Source organism: Onychostruthus taczanowskii, unplaced genomic scaffold (genome assembly GCF_017590055.1).
Source record: "Onychostruthus taczanowskii isolate IOZ18803 unplaced genomic scaffold, ASM1759005v1 scaffold157, whole genome shotgun sequence".
In the NCBI taxonomy this organism is placed as follows: Eukaryota; Metazoa; Chordata; class Aves; order Passeriformes; family Passeridae; genus Onychostruthus; species Onychostruthus taczanowskii.
In genome coordinates, this window is record NW_024498762.1 from 363828 (window position 1) to 384860 (window position 21033).

Genomic DNA, 21033 nt, shown 5'->3' on the forward strand with positions numbered 1-21033 from the left:
AAGGTGTATCCCAGGGTGCCTGGCTTGCACTAAGGTCAAATCCAGAAGGTTTAGGCATGGTGTGAGTACCTTGGGAAAGGCAGGTCAGGAAACAACACCCTGAGCACAAGCACTGAAAACAGCTCCAGATTTTCCTGTGTCAAAGCAGGAATTTTTAATTCTGGATCTGAATTCCTTGAAAGCACAGGAGATAAGTGCTGATATCATTCTCCTACTTTTAAAGAAAATTGTAGCAGCTCTGAGCAACATCAGAAAGCCAGCAGGAATTACAGAAGAGGTAATTTGTGGTATTTACACAAAGGACAGTGACAACCCTCTCTGCTTTGTTTTATGAAGATTTGTTGCCCACTCTTTGCCCATGGAAGCTGTGCCTGCCCCATCCCTGGAAGCGTTCAAGGCTGGGTTAGATGGGGCAACCTGGGATAGTGGAAGGAACTCCTGTCCATGCAGGGGTTGGAGTAACATGCCCTGTTATGTCCCCTTCAACCCAAATCCTTCTGTAATTCTATTATTTAAGTGCTTCCTTTTGGTGTTATCCTTTGGTCTGTACATTATGATGCTTTAAGTACTTACAAGATTATAAAACAAAGCTGCAAAGAGCTAACAAAGGTTTGTTTAATGAGCAAAATATTTTGAAATCTTTGATTTTTTCCCCATTTAACTTGACACTTCCAAAGGTATCTGTGTTTCCTGCTGAATGGCAATGCAAGTGTCTTAAACCTCAGTTGTGATGGGAGACTGATGCTGACAGTCCCTGCAGATGAAAATCTGGCCTCTGTAACAAGAATTGTCACTGTCAGACATTCCCTCCTGGCAACGAGGAGAAAATCTGTCCAGAAGAAGTTTTGGCAGGGAGCTGGGGGTCTCCCCCAGGAGCTCCTGGTGCTGAGGATCCCTCTCTCAGGGCTGGATCTCACAGCTGAGGAGCTCCAGCTCACGATTCAGCCCTGCAGAGGTTACAGATGTGCTCAGTTTCCCAGAGCAGAGGGAGCACGCCCGCTCCGGCGCTGCGGATGGGAATGAGCGGGGCTGGGCTGGGCTGGCTGCATCCCGGCCGCTCTCGGGGTGGGCGGGAGCCAGCACTTGTTGCTGCCTTCTAGGAAACCAGCCTGCAACCTCCCGGACTGAGATTTCATTTGATTTCATTAGCAAAGCCCCTAAAAGCCGAGCGCTCCTGCCCTTAGAAGCAGCCTCCTGCTTTCCACGCTTTATTTGGCGGCCAAGCCGTGCATGCGGACAGGGAGGTGGGGGAACCCCATCCCATCCCATCCCTCTGTTCTCCCTCCCCTTCCTTATCCCTCCTGGCGGCTGGGAATTGCAATCTTTGATCACGCCGAGGAGCGGATGAGGCGCCAGGGCAGCTTCTGCCCCCAGCCCGGGATGTAGCCGGAGCCGCCGCCGCCTCCGAGAGGTCTGTGCCTCCTTCCCCCTCGGGGCTGCCTTTGCAGGGATGCCGAGCGGGGCTTTGCTCCTTTGGGGATGTGTGGGTATGCCAAAGAGGGGATTTCTGCAGGGTTTTGCTCTCTGGGAGGCTTGGAGCTGGTGCAGTGCTTGGGGTCGGGCAGGGGGGACAGGTCCCATCCTTTAGGGTGACGTGACTTCAAGGCACAGTCCCTGACATCAGCCTAAACACTGCCAGGACTCGGTAACTCTTCAGAATTCTGGCTGTGAGAAATGTACTTTGTTTGTTGGTTTGATTTTTTTTTTCTTCTTTTTTTTGGCCCTATTTTGTTATTTTTTTTTTCTTTCCCTTCTTTTGTGGTTGATAGTACCAAACTGCAGGATATTGCTGCCAGAGAGTTCTTGTAAGGATTTGTCACCTGTGTGGGTTTTTCCCACCTGGAGGCGTGGGTGGGTTCAGCCTGATGGGCTGGGGGAGCTGCAAATGCTCAGCCTAGAAGTGAAACTTTTTCCTGACTTTTTTTTTAGTCTGGTGCTGCTTCCACTTTTGTTCAATAGTGGAACTGAAATAGAGAAACTTTCCAAGAGAAAGTAGAAGGGGGTTGATGAATTCAGATGTTTTTTAGTCTGTTTAAGTCCTTTAACCAGCAAAGCACTCGGAGAATGTGGGACAGATTTATTCCCTGCAGTTTTCTGCCTGGGGCAGTCCCTGACTCTTCTGCAGGGCTGTCCCTGGCACTGCTCGTGTGTCCAGCAGTGAGTGGGACACGAGGTGACATTGCTTCTGCCAGCACTTCTGTGCAGAGACGGTGATGACCTCTGACATGAGGAAATGTCCCCAAACTGTGACTGTGGAGGATGGAAATAATTCACAGTGCCTGCAAATCCTCACCTTTAGTCCTGCTGATTTAAATATGTGGCTGGCATTTTTTTCTTTGACTAAAGCATCTACTTCTAAAGTTTCCTGTACAGAAAAAGGCTTCTCTGACTGCCTTAACCTCCAAATCTGCTCTGAGCACACAACTGGAGCAAGTGGAAAGTGGTGTGTCCCCCACACACCCCTGTTTTCCAGGCTCTGGAAATACTCACCACTTGCTCCATGTGCTGCTGTCTCCACATTCCTTCCCTGGGGGTGAGTAACAGGAGAGAGGCACCAGCGTGCTGTGTGCTCCCTGCCTGCCAGCAGGCTGCTGTCACTGTGCTCCCCTCAGCCCCAGGGTCCACACTCAGCCTGGCTGGCTGGTGGCACCACTGATGGCAGAAATGGATGGGGAGGGACCACGGAGTCCTGGAGCTGGGGCTTGGGATGTGGCAGGTGAGCTGAGGAGAGGGAACTCCTCCAGACGTGTGACTTCCACCACTTCAGACAGGTGCATTTCTTATTCCTGATTTACAGGTAGGAAAATGAATGTTGGAGAGGAGGCAGAATGGTGATGGGTTTGCCTCTGAGGTGACAGAAGAGGTGAAGTCCCTGTTTCTTGCTTTAGCCACAGGAAAGATCCGCACCCTGGTGTCTAACTGTGCCCAGTCTGGGTTAAAACCAGGATTACTGTGAGGGTGGGCAGGCCCTGGCACAGGCTGCCCAGAGAAGCTGTGGCTGCCCCTGGATCCCTGGAAGTGTCCAAGGCCAGGTTGGACAGGGCTTGGAGCAGCCTGGGATAGTGGAAGGTGCCCAAGGTGTCCCTGCCATGGCAGGGGTGGAATGAGATGAACTTTAAGGTCCCTTCCAGCCCAAACCAGTCTGTGATTCTTTGATAATATTGAACTCATCCTTACTGACACAACAGGATGGAAGCTCCTGCCTGAATCAGAGCCTGCAGTAAGCTGGATCAGTGCAGGCTGGAGGAGTTTATTTTTCAGGACTTTGGATCCCATATCACCCTGGTTAACGTGAAAAGATCCCACACAATCCAGTGCTTTTGCCAGAGTTTGGCATCCTGTTTGTCAGCAGTTGCACAGAAGTTTCGAGGAAATCAAGAGCAATTTGGTGGCATTGCAAAATGGCAAGAATGAAATTTTAGTTCAAGGAATTTGAAAAATGCTGACTTTTTGCTGCTGTTTGGCACATACACCTCTACAGCCAGGGCAGGCTCTGCTTTCCTGGAGGCGACAGTCAGGGTCCTGAAACCCACCTATCAAATGTTTTTTTATAAACAATGACCTCATTTTATGAGCTGGAAAAATAAAGCAAGTGTTTCCCATGGCTAAAGGCTTCGGTTACACTGCAGTTGTTCCATTCATCTTCAATGAAAAAAAAAAAATCACAGACAGAGAAGGGTGGTTAACAACTCCCTGTTACAACTTGCACATTTTTCCATCCATTCTTCCAGCAATTTAGATCTGATTTAAACAGATCATGCCTGGGTCACTCACTCACTCAAGTGCATATTTTTATTTTTCCTTGAAATTGCTACAAAGCTGCTGTGTTTGACGGGAATCAGGCATTTGCCAGGAGCCTCTGCATACCTGTCCATCAGGGTGAAGAGAAGTGAAATGTCCCTGCAGGAGCGAGTGCAGGGCTGGTTCTGCCAGAAGCAGTGAGGTTGAAATGTGGAGCACAGAGATGACAAAAGGCCAACAACCTGTGCTTAAAGCCTGGTTTGCTGAGAGCCAGATGAGAGGTGGCACTGCTTCCATCAGGGTGGTTTTCTGCTGACCCAAAATTCCCAACCCAAACTGAACAGCACTGAAATCCAGGCTGGCAAAGCCAGCTGTGGGAGCTCAAGGTCCATGGGCAGTGGCTGGCAGTCAGCTTTGGCCATGCTGCTGAGGTTATTTCTGAATCAAACTGATCCTCAGCCATGGGTATGTCTGTCCTGTCTGCTTTCAGTCTGTTCAGGTGAACAAATTAGAGCAAAACTATCCTAACAAGTCCTGGATATAACTTCTCGGGAATGAAATAAGAAATAAACCCCTTCTTTGTAAGCTGTTCACATACAAACTCCACTGGGTCTGTGGATCCCTCCTGCTGCAAAATTTATCACAGCAACTGATGTCATTAAATCTGTGGTTTGAGGAACCTGGCTGCTACAGAGTGTTCCTCTCTGTGCTTCTCCCTTTGTGATTGGTGTGTGCATCCCAGGGACATGAGAAACATGCTGTCTGTATACCTGGAATGATCGTGGTCATGATAACCAGAATTAATTACTTCTGTACAGTTTAAACCAGAAGTTATTCTGGAATCTGTCTGTCCAGTCATGTGCCAGTGTTGATTTCCCTGATCAGAGCAGAGCCCATCAGTGGGAGCTCCACTGCTGAGATTGTCCTGCCCAGAGAGCAGTGCCCAGCCCCAGGCACAAGCAGGAGGAGAGGAGTGGTCCCCACCAGGTTTATAAACTCAGTTTAGTCCAAGGCACTGAACAGCTATATTGGAGGGACCAAAAAGATAAAATAATGTGTAGGGATTGCAGGAAAATCTGTGTGTTCTCCACCCACCCTTTCAGTGCCATTAGTGATGCCCATGGCGTGTGGTGCCTTAAAAGAGGATGGACAAAACCTGGATTTTGATGTGGTGAAATACAACTTTTACTTCTCCTTCCTGACATTTGCCCTTTTGCAGGTCCTGCTCACAATGCTGATTCACACTTGGTTCTTTCTTGCCTGCCTGCCCGTGGTGAGCCATGTCTGGGGACGAGTGGGCCAAGGTAAGGAGCCTGCCTGCCCTTGTGGGGCTGTTCCCGAAGGTTTGTCTGCCCCTGGGATAGCCCAGCCCTTCCTGCTGGCAGTGACACCACTGCCAGGGGCATTCCCAAAGCCAGGCAGCATTCCAGGGGGCTGCTGTGCTCTGGTGGCTGCTGGTGAAGCTCCAAACAGCCTTTCCAAGCATGAAGAGCAATGAAGGGTCAGGGGGCCCATCTGGGGAGAGCCCCTGCATCCCTCCCCACCCTGCCTGGCCTGTCCTCATCCCTGGCAGCAGTTCAGCCACTCCCTTGCACCAGGGATGCATTTCAGCCTGTGCAAGCAACCAGGGGCTTGTGTGATCTGTGGGAGCCTGAGAAATAGGAAGAAAAAGGCTGTTGCTTCTTTAGGCACTGCACCTTCCTGCTTTGGGTGTTTGTGGTGAGATGTGGTGCAACATCTGGGTGAGAAAGCACGAGGTGATTGCTCCTGTATCATCCTGCTCCCCAGAGTGACCAGGAAATGCCTACAGCACCTCAGCACAGCCTTTCTGATGTGGAAGAGCCACCTCTAGGTTATGTCTGAAGAGCACAGAGGTTTCTAGAGAGGTGGTGGCACTGCAGGGCTGGGACAGATGTGTCTCCCTGCTGGGTATCTTCCAGACTTCTGCAGTTAAGCCTGGGCTTAACTCCCTATGAGCTGGAGAGCAGGGTTACAGCATCAAACAGGGCACATCTAACACAGGGCAAGGAAACAGTGGAGCTTTCATGGCACTGAGATCATTTGCATCCAGCACATAATGGTGCTTTAGAGGATGATGTCCTTTCTGGTCTGTCTGGGGACATTCTTGTCTTTTTAGCTTCTGGGCTCCTAGAGTGATGCTCAAGGAGCTGGACCACACTTGGCCAAAAGAAGACAGCTCCATGTTTAATCTAACTATGAATTCCCCTCATTGTTCCATGATCTTTTACCATTTCTCTTAGGCATGATTTTAGTATTTGCTTTTTGCCCTTCACCCCTCTTTCCCCTGTTTTCTTTCTTCATCTTCAGTTTTGCCTGGGGTGAGATGTGAATCTGAGCTTTGTTTCCCCAAAATAGTTATCTGCTTGTTGGGCAGCCTGCAGGAAGTCTCTGCAAGGAAAGGTTAAGGCACAGATGTTGGGCTGAGACAAGCAGGAACCTTGCTGCCAGCTCTCACTGCTTTCCTGGGTGGTGACATCATGGCAGGGATGTCAGGAGGTGTCAGGGCATCGTGCAAGACCAGATTAGGGAGCTGAAGAGCCCTGGGTGACAGTGTGGCAGCCCTGAGCAGAAACTCCAGGTCACTCTAAGATTTATTTTTTGTGAGTAATTGTAAAGGGAAAAAGATTGGTAACAGCTGCAAATGAGGGGGAGCACTTGGGTGCAGATGTTTATGGTGTGCTCACTCAAATTAGGGCATCCTGCTGGAAAGGCAGCTCTGGGCACAGTGTCAGAAGGAGGGGAGAGAAATCTGCTGAGTTGCCATCCTGCATCCAGCCGAGTGAAAACGTTTCATATGGTGACATTTGTGTGACAGGAATCATGGATTCAAGGAGTGACATGGGCTCAGACATCTAGCTGGGGTTAACAGATAGCTTTGAAACCTGGAGATGATAAAGGAATGTGCTCTTTCTTCTCTTTACCTCCTTGTCTGATACTATTTTTTCCCTCAGGATTTGTCATTTAGTTTGCAGCTCCCTGCAGCAAACTGATACAAGCTGGTGCCCATGAGTTATGGTCCTGCCAGGAGCTGTTATTTACACTTTATCAGGTTTTCTTTCTTTTTTTTCTTTCCTTCTTTCTAAACCCAGCTGGTCCTTGGAGCTGTCTCTGAAATGATCATTCTGCAGAAGTGTGGCATCCATCACCTGGGGAATTTCTGTATTTCTCAGCAGCCCAAGCCTATTGAAGAGCCTTGCTTGAGCCCACTTATCTGTTTGCTGCCCTCCCATTTCACATGTTTGCACTGAACACACTTGCTGTAAAAAACCATTAAGCCTGAAAGCTCCTGGGAGAGCCCTTCAAGACAGGAAGGGTTCAGAGAAAGCCCCCACCTGTGGGGAGGCTGCTTTACCTTTCTGCAGGGGTATAAATGAGCACCTGAGAGACTCCTCCTTGCACGGAGGCTCCAGCCCTGCAGAGGTGCAAGGGGACTGCAGGAGCTGCCACGCAGCCCCAGGGGATGCTGAGGACTTGCCTGGGGTGGGGAAGGTTCCCTTTGTACTAGAACTATGCCATATGCTCAGGGGAGAGAGCACACGTGGGTTTTGTGGCAGGAATTCCAAGGGGCTTGGAACACAAACCCTGTGAGGAACAACCAAGGGAGCTGGGGGTGTTTAGCCTGGAGAAAAGGAGACTCAGAGGTGACTTTATCACTCTCTACAATTGCCTGAAGGGTAGTTGTAGTCAGGTGGGGTCGGTCTTTTTCTTCAGGCAGCACTGACAGAACCAGAGGACACAGTCTCAAGCTGCATCAAGGGAAATATAGGTTGGATATGAGGGAAAAGTTTTTTTCAGAAAGGGTGATAAAGCTCTGGAATGGCTGCCTGGGGAGGTGGTGGAGTCACCATCCCTGGGTGTGTTTAACAAAGGCTGGATGTGGCACTGGGTGCCAGGGTTGAGTTGAGGTGTTGGGGCTGGGCTGGACTCGATGATCCTGAAGGTCACTTCCAACCCAGGGATTCTGTGAATTCTGTGATTCTGTGAATTGCACCCATAACAGCACAGATACATCTCCTCCCCACCAGGGTCGGGCCGGCTGAAACTCACTGTCCTTTCAGAAGACCGGCTCCAGATGAAGTGGAAAGAGACTGAGGGCAACATCAGTGGCTACAAAGTTCGGGTAAAGCCCATGGCAGGTGCGTGCTGACACCCTGGGCACGAGTCCCAGCAGAGATCCCTGTGTGAGAGGGGGACTGAGCTCCACCTTTTGTCTGGAGCACAGCAGGACCTAAAAATGAGCATTATTGAGACCTGAAGGGAATAGAGATGAGGCAGAGGGAGTCACCCACAGCCTGCTCTGGTTCCAGGGGTTGGTTTCACTGGGCTGTAGGTGCAGCAGTGACAAGGAGCCTCTCTGGCCACCGTGGGAGCAGTCTGTAGTGCCACCCAAGGCAGGCACAGTCCCTTTTTCACTCCTTCACAGGAAAGAGAGGAAATTCAGCCCTCTTCATCCTGGGGGAAAGGTTTAGCCAGAAACGCTGTTCTGTGGGACGCTGTGAGACAAAAATAAAACAGGTTCCTTGCCCGGCTCTTCTGTGGAGCTCCCAGCTCTCCCAGCACTGCAGGGACAAGGAATGGCAAGTCTTTGACCCTATTTGTGTGGGTAGGCTCATCCCTCTAGCTCCCTACCCCTACTCCCTGATTTCAGATGTTGAACCTGGCGGTGTTGGAAGGACACGATGTCCCTCAGCGGGGAGGAGGAGCTGAGCCATCCTCAGTGGTGGCTGGCATTTGATTCCCCGTCGCTTTCCCAGTGAGCCGGAAAAGGGAGCTGCGGAGCGGGCGGCAGCTCCTGTGATCATCCACCCGTTTTTAGCTCAGCCCCCACCTGTTTCCCAGCCTGGAGCAGCAGGTTTCTCATTCCTTGCCTGCCCTGCTCCTCCCCAGAGCCTCAGCTCAGCAGAGATTGATGAGCATCCCGGGAATGCAGGGAATCCCCACCGGCGCTCCCAGCACATGCCTGAGGCTTTCCCTCTCAGGCTGGGGAGTTTCCAGCCCCAGGCAGGAGCACAGGGATGGCTGGGTCAGAAACACATCCATCTCCGTCATTTAAAGCTTGCAGACCTTTCCTGTCAGGGGGGTTAGGGAGCTGCTGTGCCTCTCGTTCTGGGCAGCATCACTGCCTTGCACCCTCTGCTCACTGCCCTGCCAGCACAGAAACGCCCCAGCTCCTGGCTGCTCAAGGCATCCCAGCACCAGGACAGGGTCCAGCAGCTTGGGACATGGCTGTGGAGGGCTCTGGAGGCAGTGCCAGCCCCAGCAATGAGCTGTGCCCTGCAGGCAGCAGCTGCCCTTGCAGACAGATGGGGCAGAGGCAGCACAGCTGGGGTAAGATGAGTCCAAGTGCCAGTGGTGACCTCCAGAGACTCCGAGTCACTTCCTCATTTTGTCACACATGACCTCAATCAGCTGGGTGTTTTCATTAGCAGTTGCCAGTCTTTACACTCTGAACACCAGCTTTTCACTGAACAGCTCCTTGGGAAGCTGGTGAGTGTTGCACTAATCATGGGTGGGAAGTAATTCTCTAATTTGGGCACGTACCAGGGATTTAAAAATCCCACCTCAATCTTTCCAACTCTACATTGAAGAAAAAAAGTAGAAATTAGAGCTCCTCAAAATTTAAAGCATGAATAGGAGCTGACTGCAGTCCCTAGGCAGACATTCCCTGCATTTCAGTGCTGCTTTTGCTACTGTCAGCTTAAATTTAAGCTCTGACAGGCTCTGAACTGTGGCTTCATCCCACCTCAGGGGACTCGGAGCAAGAAGTCATGCTGAAAACCAAGACTCCCAAAGCCACAGTGGGAGGGCTGAGCCCCACCAAGGAATACACCCTGCAGGTCTACGTGCTCAATGGCTCCCAGGAAGCCCTATTTGCCAAGAGGAAATTTGTGAGTAAGTGGAGAGGGCTAAATTTTACCACTCAGAGCTCCTGAGGCTCTTGGGGTTATGGCTGCTTTGGCACATCCCCTGCAGACTGTCTGGCAATCCCAGAGCCTGGTACTATTTTGGTTGGAAGGTTAGAAAGGGAGATGGGGAAAACCCAGGGGATGAGGGAGGGAACTGTGGCTCACAGGCCTCTCTAGATGGGCAATTTCTCTATTTTTGGTCTTCCTACAGTAGAGGAGCTCAGAAATGCATCCCAGACTAGAAACAACCGAAGGAACGCAGGAGCTGTGTCAGGAAAGAACCTCACCTCCTCGGCAGCTGAGCACAGTGGGGTGGCTGAGGCCACCCCACCACCCCTGAACACTGCCCTGTCACACCCAGGTGGGTGCTCTCACCATCCTGGAGTCACAGGGGTTGATTTTGTGCCCTGGCCTGTGCCACGCTAGCACAGCTGGAGCATTCAGCTGTCCCTAAAACCATTCCCATTTCCTCACCACAACCTCCCCTCATCAGAGATATTCTTACAGTGAGCCTTGCTAGCCTGGTCTCATCCTTTGCATACAATTCTTAGCTACAGAAACACAGTAAACCACATAAAAATATTTGCTCCTCATTCCAGCCAAGTTAAAAATGCACATCCAGGTACCCAAATTCAGCAGATGCAAACTCATCCTTTAACTGAATGTGGATCCTTTGAGAACAAGCTGCTCCCTGAGCACTAGGGCTGATGGTGCTTTTCCCCCTAAGCTCTGTGTCCCAGGGCTGGCTGCAGGGGCTCTACAAGAAGGATTTCCTCAACTTCCCTGGCTGAGGACTGTATGTAACTACAGAGTCTCATGTTTCCATGGGCTCAAAAGGGAATTCCACCTGTTGATGGAAGAAAGATCCATCAGGGCCGTTATCCAAAAAGTCTTGCAGTAGCTCAGCATGTTTGCAAGTCACAGATTGCTGAGCTCTGGAGAGCAACTGGTATGAGGTTCCATGGGATGTTTTCCCTGATTTATATTTATAAACATTCATTGTTTTTCATCATTGAAGATAATGGGAAGGACACACTTGTTGATGTGACCCATTTTTAACATTAGCTCCTGAGCACACATGCAGCCCTCTCACACAGGTGTGAATGAAGGTGGTGACAGTCTATCCACCTATTTCCATAAAATTGTAGGAATTTTACCCTTTCTGAGCCCCCTACACCTGTGATAAATGCGGCTTAGATCAGCCAAGGAGTGGGGCTGGATGAGACACAGTTAGAGACAAGGGGATTTTTCTCTTTGGAGCACAGCAAAGGACAGAGCTGAAAAGAAAAGGCAGAAGGGGATTCAGCCAAAGAGCTCAGGAGAAACGACAAGGAACCAGCCCAGTGTGGAGGCCAGCATGCCAGAAACAGCATCAACAACCCCAAAATCATCCCAGCACACTCCTGCAAACGCGGAGCAAGAGTCTCCAGGAAAAGAAAAACCCCCAAAGGATTCACTGAGACGAGGTGAGAGGGGGCTCAGACATGTCTTGTTCCTTCTCCTCTGCTGTTTTCCCTAACACCCATTGAATTCAAGCTTTCCAGCCCACCCTCTTCCCCCCCAGAGTACAGTGCTGCTGATTGTGCTTCCAATCCCTAGCTCATGCTTTGGGAGCTGTCAGAGCTCAGTGGAGAAATTTGGAGTCCTGTAGAACAACATGAATTCTCAGGAAAGCTGAAGTTAGGCCAAAAATTCCTTCCAGATGATTTAATTTATTGATTTTAATTGATTTGGCACTATTCTCTCTTCACGTTGTCATCTCCCCCTGCTTTTGGCACGTTCATGTAAGCATTTGTGCTCTTCAGCAGAGCACCCCTAGCCATGGACCTTTCCAAGGTGTTTCCTTTCCAAGCACCAGGGGTGTTTGTTACCCTGCCTGCTCCTCCTTCTGGGCCTGTTCTTCGTGTTTCACAGATAACTAACTGATCCACGAGGATCCTTCAGATTCAGTTGAGATTGTGATGGCTCCCAGCCCTGCTGAAATGGTGGGAATGGGATATAGTAGAAATTAATGTCTGTGAGAAGAGACACACCTCCTTGGAGCCTGATAAATCTTAGTAGCATCATCCATTTCCCCTCCACCAAATGTGGAAAATTCCCCATCTGAGAAATACTCAAGGAAGATGCATCCAATTAGCAAAATGCCTTATCTTATCCTCTGCTGAGCTGAAGGCTGGGGTGGGGAGGAAGGCTGAGCTGGAGTATCCATGGTGCCAGCAGGTTTTTACTGAGAGATTGGATTTAATATAAAGCCATGAAATAATTGTAGCCCACAGGGGATCTCGTGATGGAATGGAATTAAGCAATCACCTGCAATTCTTGGAGACTTAAGCTAGATAAAAGGAAGCACTGGGCTGGGGCAGAGACGGAATGGAGCTGACAGCTTGCAGAGAGCAGTGCTTGGGTTAGCACATGCTTCCTGACAGCTTTAACCCCTTCTTTGCAGAGGTGCAGCTGCACACCACTCCATTTCAAGGTGCTGAGATGGGTTATCCTTGGCTCCATGGATTTCACAGGAAGCTGACATGTGCCAGACTGGCAGATGGTCCATTCCACCATCCAGACAAGGCCTTGCACAGCAGATTTGATTTTTATCTTAAAGATGAAGCAGGTTTTCCTCCTTACAATTGCTTCTCTCAGTACCAAACCTTTTCCCTGCAGGCTCCCAGTTTCAGTGTGACACACCTGCCATGACTGACATTGTCCTGCTTGTGGATGGCTCCTGGAGCATTGGGCGCAACAATTTCAAGCTTATTAAGGAGTTCCTGAGCAACCTGATTTCCCCATTCAGTATTGCAGAAGACAAGATCAGAGTAGGTAAGACATGCTCCTGTTTCCTGACCTTGGGATGTTGATGTTTGAAGGGGCCTTGGTCTCTTGTCCCCGTGCTTATGTGCTCCTCTTGGGAGCTGTTATTTCTTTAGGATGGGGTCCTTGAGCTGCTCTTGGAAGCTTTTCCCATCTGGCAGCAAGCTCTGGCCTCTAGTGGCTGTGAAAAATATCTGCAGAATGAACAGCAATGGTGTCTTTGGGCAGCCCTAGGTCGGGTGGTGATGCTGAGATACTTTTGGGATTTGCTGCCATCTCTGATGAGGTTCTGAGCTGCCAATGCACTGGGTGCAGTGGCAATGCCCCACTGGGGCTGCTGTGAGTTCAGCAGGGAATGGGGCTGCTCCCAGCTCTGAGTGATGCTGACAGCCAGGCTGTACATGAAATAGGATGGTATAAATCCTTCTCAGCCCTTGCAGCTGATTGTTTGACCTGGATTCACCTTGACACCTTATCAAATACCTGTGATCATCACGACAGGGGTGTGTACCCCTGTACCACGTGGGGTCTGAGGCATCGCTTTGCTGCCATGGCAGGACCAGAGAATCACAAAATTGTGCAATATTCTGATTTGGGAAAGACCCACAAGGATCATAGAGTCCAAGTCCTGGCCCTGCACAGAACACCCCAAAGATTCCACCCTGTACCTGAGAGCATTATCCAAACATTCCTTGATCTCTGTGAGGCCTGGGACTGTGACCACTGCCCTGGGAACCTGTTCAGTGCCTCACCACCTTCTGGGGGAAGAACCTTTTCCCAATATCCAGCCTAAACCTCCCCTGACTCATGCTATTTTCTCAGAACCATGCAGAAAGTGGAGTTAGAAGCCCCATCTGCTCACCCCCAGTCCCTGTCATTATTTGGTGTCATCTTCCCTCCCACTCCTGACACCGGTTCCCAGAGTGGGCCTCCTGCAGCTCACCTGGGCTGGCTCAAAGCCCATGGCTCCTGTCTTCCCCAGGGCTGTCCCAGTACAGCAGTGACCCCCGCACAGAGTGGGATCTGAGTGCTTACTCCACGAGGGAACAGCTGCTGGAGGCCGTGAGGAACCTGCGGTACAAGGGCGGCAACACCTTTACAGGTAACTCCACCTGGCAGGGCTCTAAACAGCGGGAGAAGCTCTTCCCATGGCTAATGAGCTCTGTGGGGACTGTGGCCACTGGGGAGCAGAGAAAACAGTAATGGCATGGGGGTTTTTTTGGAAGGCTGTAGCCTGTAGCACAACCTCCATCTCTGCCCCTCCCCAGGTCTGGCACTGACCCACGTCCTGGAGCAGAATCTGAAACCAGATGCTGGTGCCCGGCTGGAGGCTGAGAAGTTGGTAATCCTCCTGACTGATGGGAAATCCCAGGATGATGCCAACCTGGCTGCTCAGACCTTGAAAAACCTGGGCATAGGGATATTTGCCATTGGTAAGATCACAGCCATTGATAAGCTGTAGGAAAAAGCCAACCTGTTTTTGGTCATCTTCAAATTGAAGGTTGTGTTCCCTCAACTTTGACAGAAGCATCCTGAGGCTATAGAACTGAGGTAGTGGGTGAGACTTCATTACACTGTGGCTCAGATGAAAATTAACTCATTTATTCAGCCCAGGAAGTATCTTCAAAGGATTTTTTTTTTTTTTTTTTTTTTGAGAAAGTATTCACATGAGAGATTTCACACCTCCCATCTAAAGACCACTGGGAGCCTCAGGGACCAGTGCCATGAAAACAATATTCTCAGCTGTGGAATTGGGCAAGAGAATGTTGTATTGGGGATGGCAGGAGACCTCCTGTATAATCACTGCCTCTCAGAACTTCCCATTTTTCTGAATAACAACATTATCTGCTTTTCACTGTCTGCCAGCAACACCGGGACACAGAATGGCTTTGAGCAGCTCTGGCCTTGAGGAGCACACAAGGTCTGCTGGAGACTGATACATGAGCAATAAAGTTACATAAAAACTCCCCTAAAATCACAATCTCCAAAAGTTTAAATACTAATTTATGTTGGGAACATGCAAGTGAGGGTTTATTGCATAGGGTTGTACAGGTAAGTGGCATTTGTGGAGGGAGGAGATCTGCTGAGCCTCCTAGGACAGTATTGGGGAACCTTGAACCAAACTTTGGGAAGCAAAGTGAGTTTTACTGTGGAGCTTGGTCAGCAGAGAGTTAATGAGGAGGGGGAGCTGAAGGATGCGGATGCTGTGTGATGGAGAAATTCTGTTATATAAAAGGGATGCTTTTTGCTCATCCCTGACTGTTGAAATGCAATGTGATGTTCTGACGAACAACAGGCTCTCTGTGGGGAGTGCTGGCACCTCATAAATATAAAATGGTTATTTGTTCATTCAGTCCCTCATCTGTTTATGCCAACTGCCTCTCGGGTTGAAAAACATCTACCTTTCTGCTAGCCAAGCCTGCAAGTGGTGAGGAGGCAGGAAAACAGCAGGAAGATTCACTAGGCTGTCTCCAGGCCACTAAAACCCTTCTGAGCAGAATGCTCTTCCCAGGCTGGGCTGAGGTGGTTGCTGCAGGAAAGATGCTGCAGGAAAACACACCACCCTGCCAGTGGGGTGGCTGGGAGGCTGTGCTTGGAGAGCAGGGTGGTGGTGAGCCCTGTCCGGGGCGTTTCTCAGCCTGGTTCTCTGGCGGCAGGGGTGAAGAACGCGGACGAGGCGGAGCTGCGGCAGGTGGCCTCGGAGCCGCTGGAGCTCACCGTCTACAACGTGCTGGACTTCCCCCTGCTCAGCTCCCTGGTGGACAAACTCACACGGGTGCTGTGCACCAGGATCAAGGAGAGGAGCCACAAGGAAACCACAGGTGAAGTGGGACCTCCCTTCCTGCCTCTCTTGGAGGAGAAAATCACCTAATGACAGTAATTACCATTATAGGGAAATTCCTTCTCTTTTCCTTTAGCATATGGTGTGACAAATGTGTTGTACCCGTCTCCTTTTCTGAGTTTCTTCCAATCAAAAAGAGGTAGAAAAAGCAGAAGAACTAGTATGAAAATATACTAGGGAAAGAGTATGGGGTAAATGTGGAGGTAGGATGAAAAGATGTTAAAAACACCTATACGCTTTTTTTTTCTCCTCTAAACTTTGAATGCTGGATCTCCAAGGCATTTTCAAGTTCAAATCAGGTAGTGATTTCTTTCCTTTGCTGGAGAACAGTTTGCATGATGAAGAGCATGAAGAATCCCTCCAGATGTTAGCTTAGATCCTCAGGAGAAATATTGTGTACATATTTCTATCTCTTTTTGCTCTAAGATTGACCTAAGCAGAATGGGAACATCTAAATTTCAAACACAAGTTTATTTTAATGCTCTGGACATTCATGTAAATAAATTCATTTATTCTTATTGATTTGTATTTGATATAAATAGACATTTGACAAAAGTGAAGGTTAGGCTGAACAAAAATGAGCTTCTCCAAAAAGAAACCAAAGTAATTTTTGCTTGTTAATTTTGGCAAATTTTTATGATTGAGGAATGCAGACTTGTGTTGAAGAATTATTTGCATCACCCAGAAAAATACACAGCCTGCTCTTTATGGAGTATTTATGTTCTCTGTACACCCAGTTTTAAAATATTTATTTCAGAGTAGTCTGGAACAGTTTCTCTACTCTATAGGGAAGGAGCCTGCAACTTGATTTGAAAAATGTCACTCATATTTATGAGCTGGAAAGTATGTTTGCCATGAGAGGTGTGAATGTAAGAAAATAACTCTGTTTTTAATTCCTAGGCAGCGCTGTGAAAGACACCCCTGTGAACACGGGTCCCCAGCTCAGCGCAACTGACCTGAAAATATCTGCTGTGACCTCCAAGAGCATGCACTTGGCCTGGAGCCCTCCTCTGAGACCACCAAAGAAATACAGGGTTGTGTATTATCCATCCAAGGGTGGGACCCCCAAAGAGGTGAGAGACCTTTCCCTGGACACCTGAGACTGCCACAGCTTCCAGATGGTGGCTGGGAATTTAAGTAGGCTTGGGTGGACAAAAAGAGGGTGGGAGTGGGACATCAGTTAAGCCAGAGATGAAATTAAATGCACAACGAGTGTACATGTGATGAGGTAATAGGGTGACAAGGTTGATTTTTCTCTTAGCCAGTGTTAACCCCTCCCTAAACCATGTGTTTTCACTCAGAGGACACTTGGGTACTGAGAGCTGTCCAAGGATACTCATCTGTGATGGATGTGATTTAAAAAAGCAAATCCAAGTTGTGGATGATTTTCCATTGATTTCATTGAGAGCATGACTAGAGTTTTGTGCTCAGTGTTTGCACAAATTCCAGGCTTAGAGGACAGCAATCTCTGCCCTCACCTCTCTGTTTTGGAGAGATTTTAGCTAGCACAAAGCACTGAGGGCAACTGGACTTCCCAGGCTTAGAGGACAGCAATCCTTTCTGCCTCTCACCTCTCTGTTTCGGAGAGATTTTAGCTAGCACAAAGCACTGAGGGCAACTGGATTTCATGTTTTTGGGCACAGATCTGCCATGGAGGAGCCAGGGATGGCCAGGGATGGCCACTTCAGCCATTCCACCGCTGAAGAGCAGCAGCACCTCCCTGCCCTGACAGCCCTGCCTTGTGCTTGCAGGTGGTTTTAGAGGGAGCAGTGTCCTCCCTGCAGCTGTCCAACCTGACCTCACACACGGAGTACCTGGTGTCGGTGATCCCCGTGTATGACAGCGCCGTGGGGGACGCGCTGAGAGGCGTCACCTCCACACGTAGGTCGTGAGTAGAGACAACTCTGCTGATGGCTGGTCTGGCCATCTCAGACTGGAGCCTGCCTTGTGTATTTCCCAGCTCCAGTTCAGCCTGCCTACAGCTCTCTTTATGTTGGAGATGCTCAGAACTCAACCAGACAAGACCCTTGAGCAGACTGTTCTTTGAGCAGCTGGTTGGGCCAGAGACTTCTGGGGGTCCTTTCCACCTATGTCATTCTGCAAAGCAGAATGTGGTAGTAACACACCCTGCTAGAAATATATTGCAACTCTTTGCTGCTTTTTAAAACTTTTTAATCCATGGTCTCCAAGTAAATGAAACTCTCTGTAGCAGAGAGACTCTGTTAGACATGGGGTAAGTGCCCACCAGCTGGTAGTAGCTGCTGTAAAGCCAGGTGTTCCCTGGGTTTTGTGTTGTTTCAGACCTATACACTGAAAGTACCTTTGTGCCTTATTTTTCTCCTCAGTGCCTTTGTCTTCCCCTCGCTCCCTGCGTGTCTCTGAGCTGAGCCACAACAGTCTGAGGCTGAGCTGGGAAGCAGCCCAGGGAGCCACACACTACCTGGTGCTCTGCTCTGCAGCCCCTGATGGAGCAGAGGACTATACAACAGAGGTAGAGTTTGTGACAATAGTGACCAACATTGTTTTTTTCTCTGTCTGGGCTGAGTTTAGTGCTAGCTCTAAGCTTTGGCAATTGGTATCGTGTGGTCAAAGAAAAAAAAAAAGTATAATTATTTCCAAAATTAGCTTTCATAGAAGATTCTTTTTTTAATGGTTTGTCTCAAAACGATTTATAATTGTGAGGGTATCATGTGGGAAATTAAGTCAAGAGAGAGGTCTGGCTGCCTCCTGGGGCCCTGGAAACCAAGGCACTGAACTCATATCCTTGCAGCCCCAAGTGTAATCACTGTATCCTTGAGGCTGTGCATAAACATCTTGACTGTGTGTATCTTTAAATGTTAATTGAAAATGTGTTAGGGCGGATTTTGCTGACATCTGAAAACAGACCTACAACACTGCAGATGAATAAAAAAATGCCTGATGAATGGAAAATCCTTAAAAACATCTAAGAACCTTTGTTGTGCATGTTAGTGCCTTATCTGGAGCACCTGTAGGCTGAGGATATGAATTTTAAAAAAACAAACTGAGTGGGGAGGAACATTTATTGCCTCTTTGACTAAGATTCCCTGTTTGAATGCACAGCAATAGGGACAATTGCAGGATGGTTTTCAAGCCAGAACAATTAATATTCTACTTTCAGGGGATAATCATGGGATTCAGAACACTTGAAGCAACACCAACATTCAAATTTTCATTTCAGCATGCTAAAACTTTTCCACAGTTACCTGACCTACTCCCTGCAAGAGTGCAATGCACCAGACCTATGAGATGTCTGCAAAACCAGCATTAAAACGTTCCCACCTTCTCACAAACCGTGCTCCGATGGGTGCAGCCTCCCAGATGTCCCCGTGGAGGCTTTCTGCGGCTCGCAGGCAGCGGGACCGCGGCTGTGTCCGTGCTGTGCTGGCAGCAGATGGCAGCAGCCCGGCAGCGCTCCTGCCAGAGCTTCCCACGGGTCTGAGAAAAGCGGGATGGCAGCTCTTGAATGCCCCCCGATCCAACCCAGAGCAGCGTTTTGGTGTGAGAGACGCAGGGCTCTGCGGAGCGGGGTTCGGAGGAGGTGCTGTCTGTCCCCAAGGGTTGGGGGTCAGAGGGGCAGAGCGCTGCAGAGCACCTGCCCAGGTGGGGCAGGGACTGGAGGAGAATGGGGAGAGGCATCATCGAGGTCGGCAGTGTCCTCTTGAGGGGAAGGGAGGGCAGCTCCCATCTCTGCTCTGTGTGACAGGAGCCGAGGGAGCAGCTGGAGCTGTGCCAGGGCAGGTTTAGGTGGATATCAGGAAATGTTCCTTACCCAGGGGGTGGGTGGGCATGGGATGGTCACAGCAGCAGGGTGACAGAGGTCAAAGAGAATTTGTACAACACTCTCAGGCACATGGTGGGGTTCTTGGGGTTTTCCTGTTCCGGAAATGAATTTGGACTCTGCTGATCCTTGTGAGTCTCTTCCAGCTTGGGATATTCTGTGATACAATGATTCTAAGACCATTCTAGAGTGGAGATGTCCCCTAACTGTAACCAAAGGGTCCTTGGCCTGTGTCTCTGTAAGGTCCTGCTCTCTTGAATGCATTGGGAGGTACCCTAGAGCTGAAGGGTACCCCAAACCCCCTCTCTGTTGGCAGGTGAAGGTGACCCAGCCCGAGGTGCTGCTGGAGGGGCTGTCCCCCAGCACTGGGTACTCCGTGGCAGTGTATGCCATGTATGGGGAAGATGCCAGCGATCCAGCCAGCATCCAGGAAACCACCTGTAAGTGCTGCTGCTGCTTACTGAGCTGTTACTCAAGGCTGGAGAGATGTGTTCAGTGAGGTACTTCCCATATTGTGCATGGGGCTTGTACACACTGCTTCTTTTCTGCTGGATCTGAAGTGAATATTTGTCCCCAAGGGGATCTCTAATTGCAGGGTAAGCTGGGAGAAAGGAGTGGTGTTCCCCTGGTAATAAAGGACCCCTGAAAGAGGTGTTCCTTGAAGACTTTGTTGTCTGGGGGGAAAAAGGTGATCATCTGGCTGTTTCCTCACTTAAATCTGCAGCAGCCCTTCATAACCTACCAGATGTGCATGTAGTAGTTGATGCCTCAGGTTTTAGCTTTTATATTTTTCTGATTCTGTCCTGATTTAGTGTGTAGATCTGAGCTTCATATTAGGGGATGGTGAGCTCTCTTCACAGAGTAGCGAGACAAAACAATTCCTTCTCCAGCTGGGGACCAAAGAAAAATTATCCAAATTTCAGGCCCAAGAGCATAAACAACAATAGACTGAAGGATGGGACTTCATAAGCTAAAGCTATAATTGGATAATTAACTCCAGTATGCAAATGGACCAGAACTTATAAAAGTGAGAGGTCCCATGACCAGCTGTCTATTTTGTGACCATTTTGGTTCATCTTGGGTGTAGCCCTGGCTGGGCTCTTGTGCTGCCCAAGGTGCATCCATGGAGGCCTTTTAATAAATCCCTACTTTATTCTTTAACTCTGCCTAGCCTCTGTTCTAGGTCAGCCTTCACCAGGCATCACAGTGAATAAAGGGAATATTTTCCTGCATAATGAACGAGCCTCTTAGTTGAAGGCGCGATCATCTACGAGCAGCAGGAGGCAGCTCTTAGGGTGGAATTTCCTTTGTGCAGCCTGTGCAGGCTCGGAGTGCTGTCACTAACTGTTGTTGCAGTGGCCTTGAGCCCTCCCAGGTACCTGAGCTTCTCGGAGCTGAGCCACGCGTCCGTGCGGGTCAGCTGGGAGCCCGCGGGCCCGGCCGTGCGCGCTCACCACCTCACCTACGTCTCTAGCAGAGGGGGCAACGCTGGACAGGTGAGTCCTCAAGGGCCGGGGGGAGGAAGAGAAATTTGGGAAGTTGGATAACGCCCTGTTCTCCTTCAGCTGCGTGGTGCAGGGAGAGCTTGTGTGCTGGCAGAGTTTTAACTCTGAAATGGGCGCTTTTGCTGAGGTTATCTCCACACGCTGACCTGTCTGCAGCTGTACCCTCTAGAGTCACAGGATGGTTTGGGCTGGAAGGGACATCCATCCATCCATCTAGTCCAACTCGCCTACACTGGGCAGGGACATCTTCAACTAGATCAGGTTGCTCAGATCCCCATCCAATCTGGCCTTGAATTTTTCCAGGGATGGGGCATCCACCACCTCTCTGGTACCCATGCCAGTGTTTTACCACCTTTGTTGTAAAAGTCTTCCTTATACCTCATCTAAATCTACCTCTTTTAGTTTAAAGCC

General features: G+C 49.6%; 1 protein-coding gene across 1 annotated transcript in view; it reads left to right on the forward strand.

Annotated features, from left to right (window-relative positions):
- The first annotated feature begins 1124 nt into the window (after window positions 1-1124).
- COL20A1 (collagen type XX alpha 1 chain) overlaps window positions 1125-21033 on the forward strand; it is a 51979-nt gene continuing 32070 nt past the window's right edge. The window contains exons 1-15 of the mRNA XM_041399150.1: window positions 1125-1411; window positions 4961-5045; window positions 7788-7898; window positions 9511-9654; window positions 9880-10029; window positions 10934-11134; window positions 12330-12485; window positions 13459-13578; window positions 13745-13909; window positions 15134-15298; window positions 16219-16391; window positions 17070-17199; window positions 17664-17809; window positions 19434-19557; window positions 20474-20613. Of these exons, the coding sequence (XP_041255084.1) occupies window positions 4973-5045; window positions 7788-7898; window positions 9511-9654; window positions 9880-10029; window positions 10934-11134; window positions 12330-12485; window positions 13459-13578; window positions 13745-13909; window positions 15134-15298; window positions 16219-16391; window positions 17070-17199; window positions 17664-17809; window positions 19434-19557; window positions 20474-20613 (1998 nt within the window). The 5' untranslated portion in view covers window positions 1125-1411; window positions 4961-4972. The remainder of the gene's footprint in view (window positions 1412-4960; window positions 5046-7787; window positions 7899-9510; window positions 9655-9879; window positions 10030-10933; window positions 11135-12329; window positions 12486-13458; window positions 13579-13744; window positions 13910-15133; window positions 15299-16218; window positions 16392-17069; window positions 17200-17663; window positions 17810-19433; window positions 19558-20473; window positions 20614-21033) is intronic.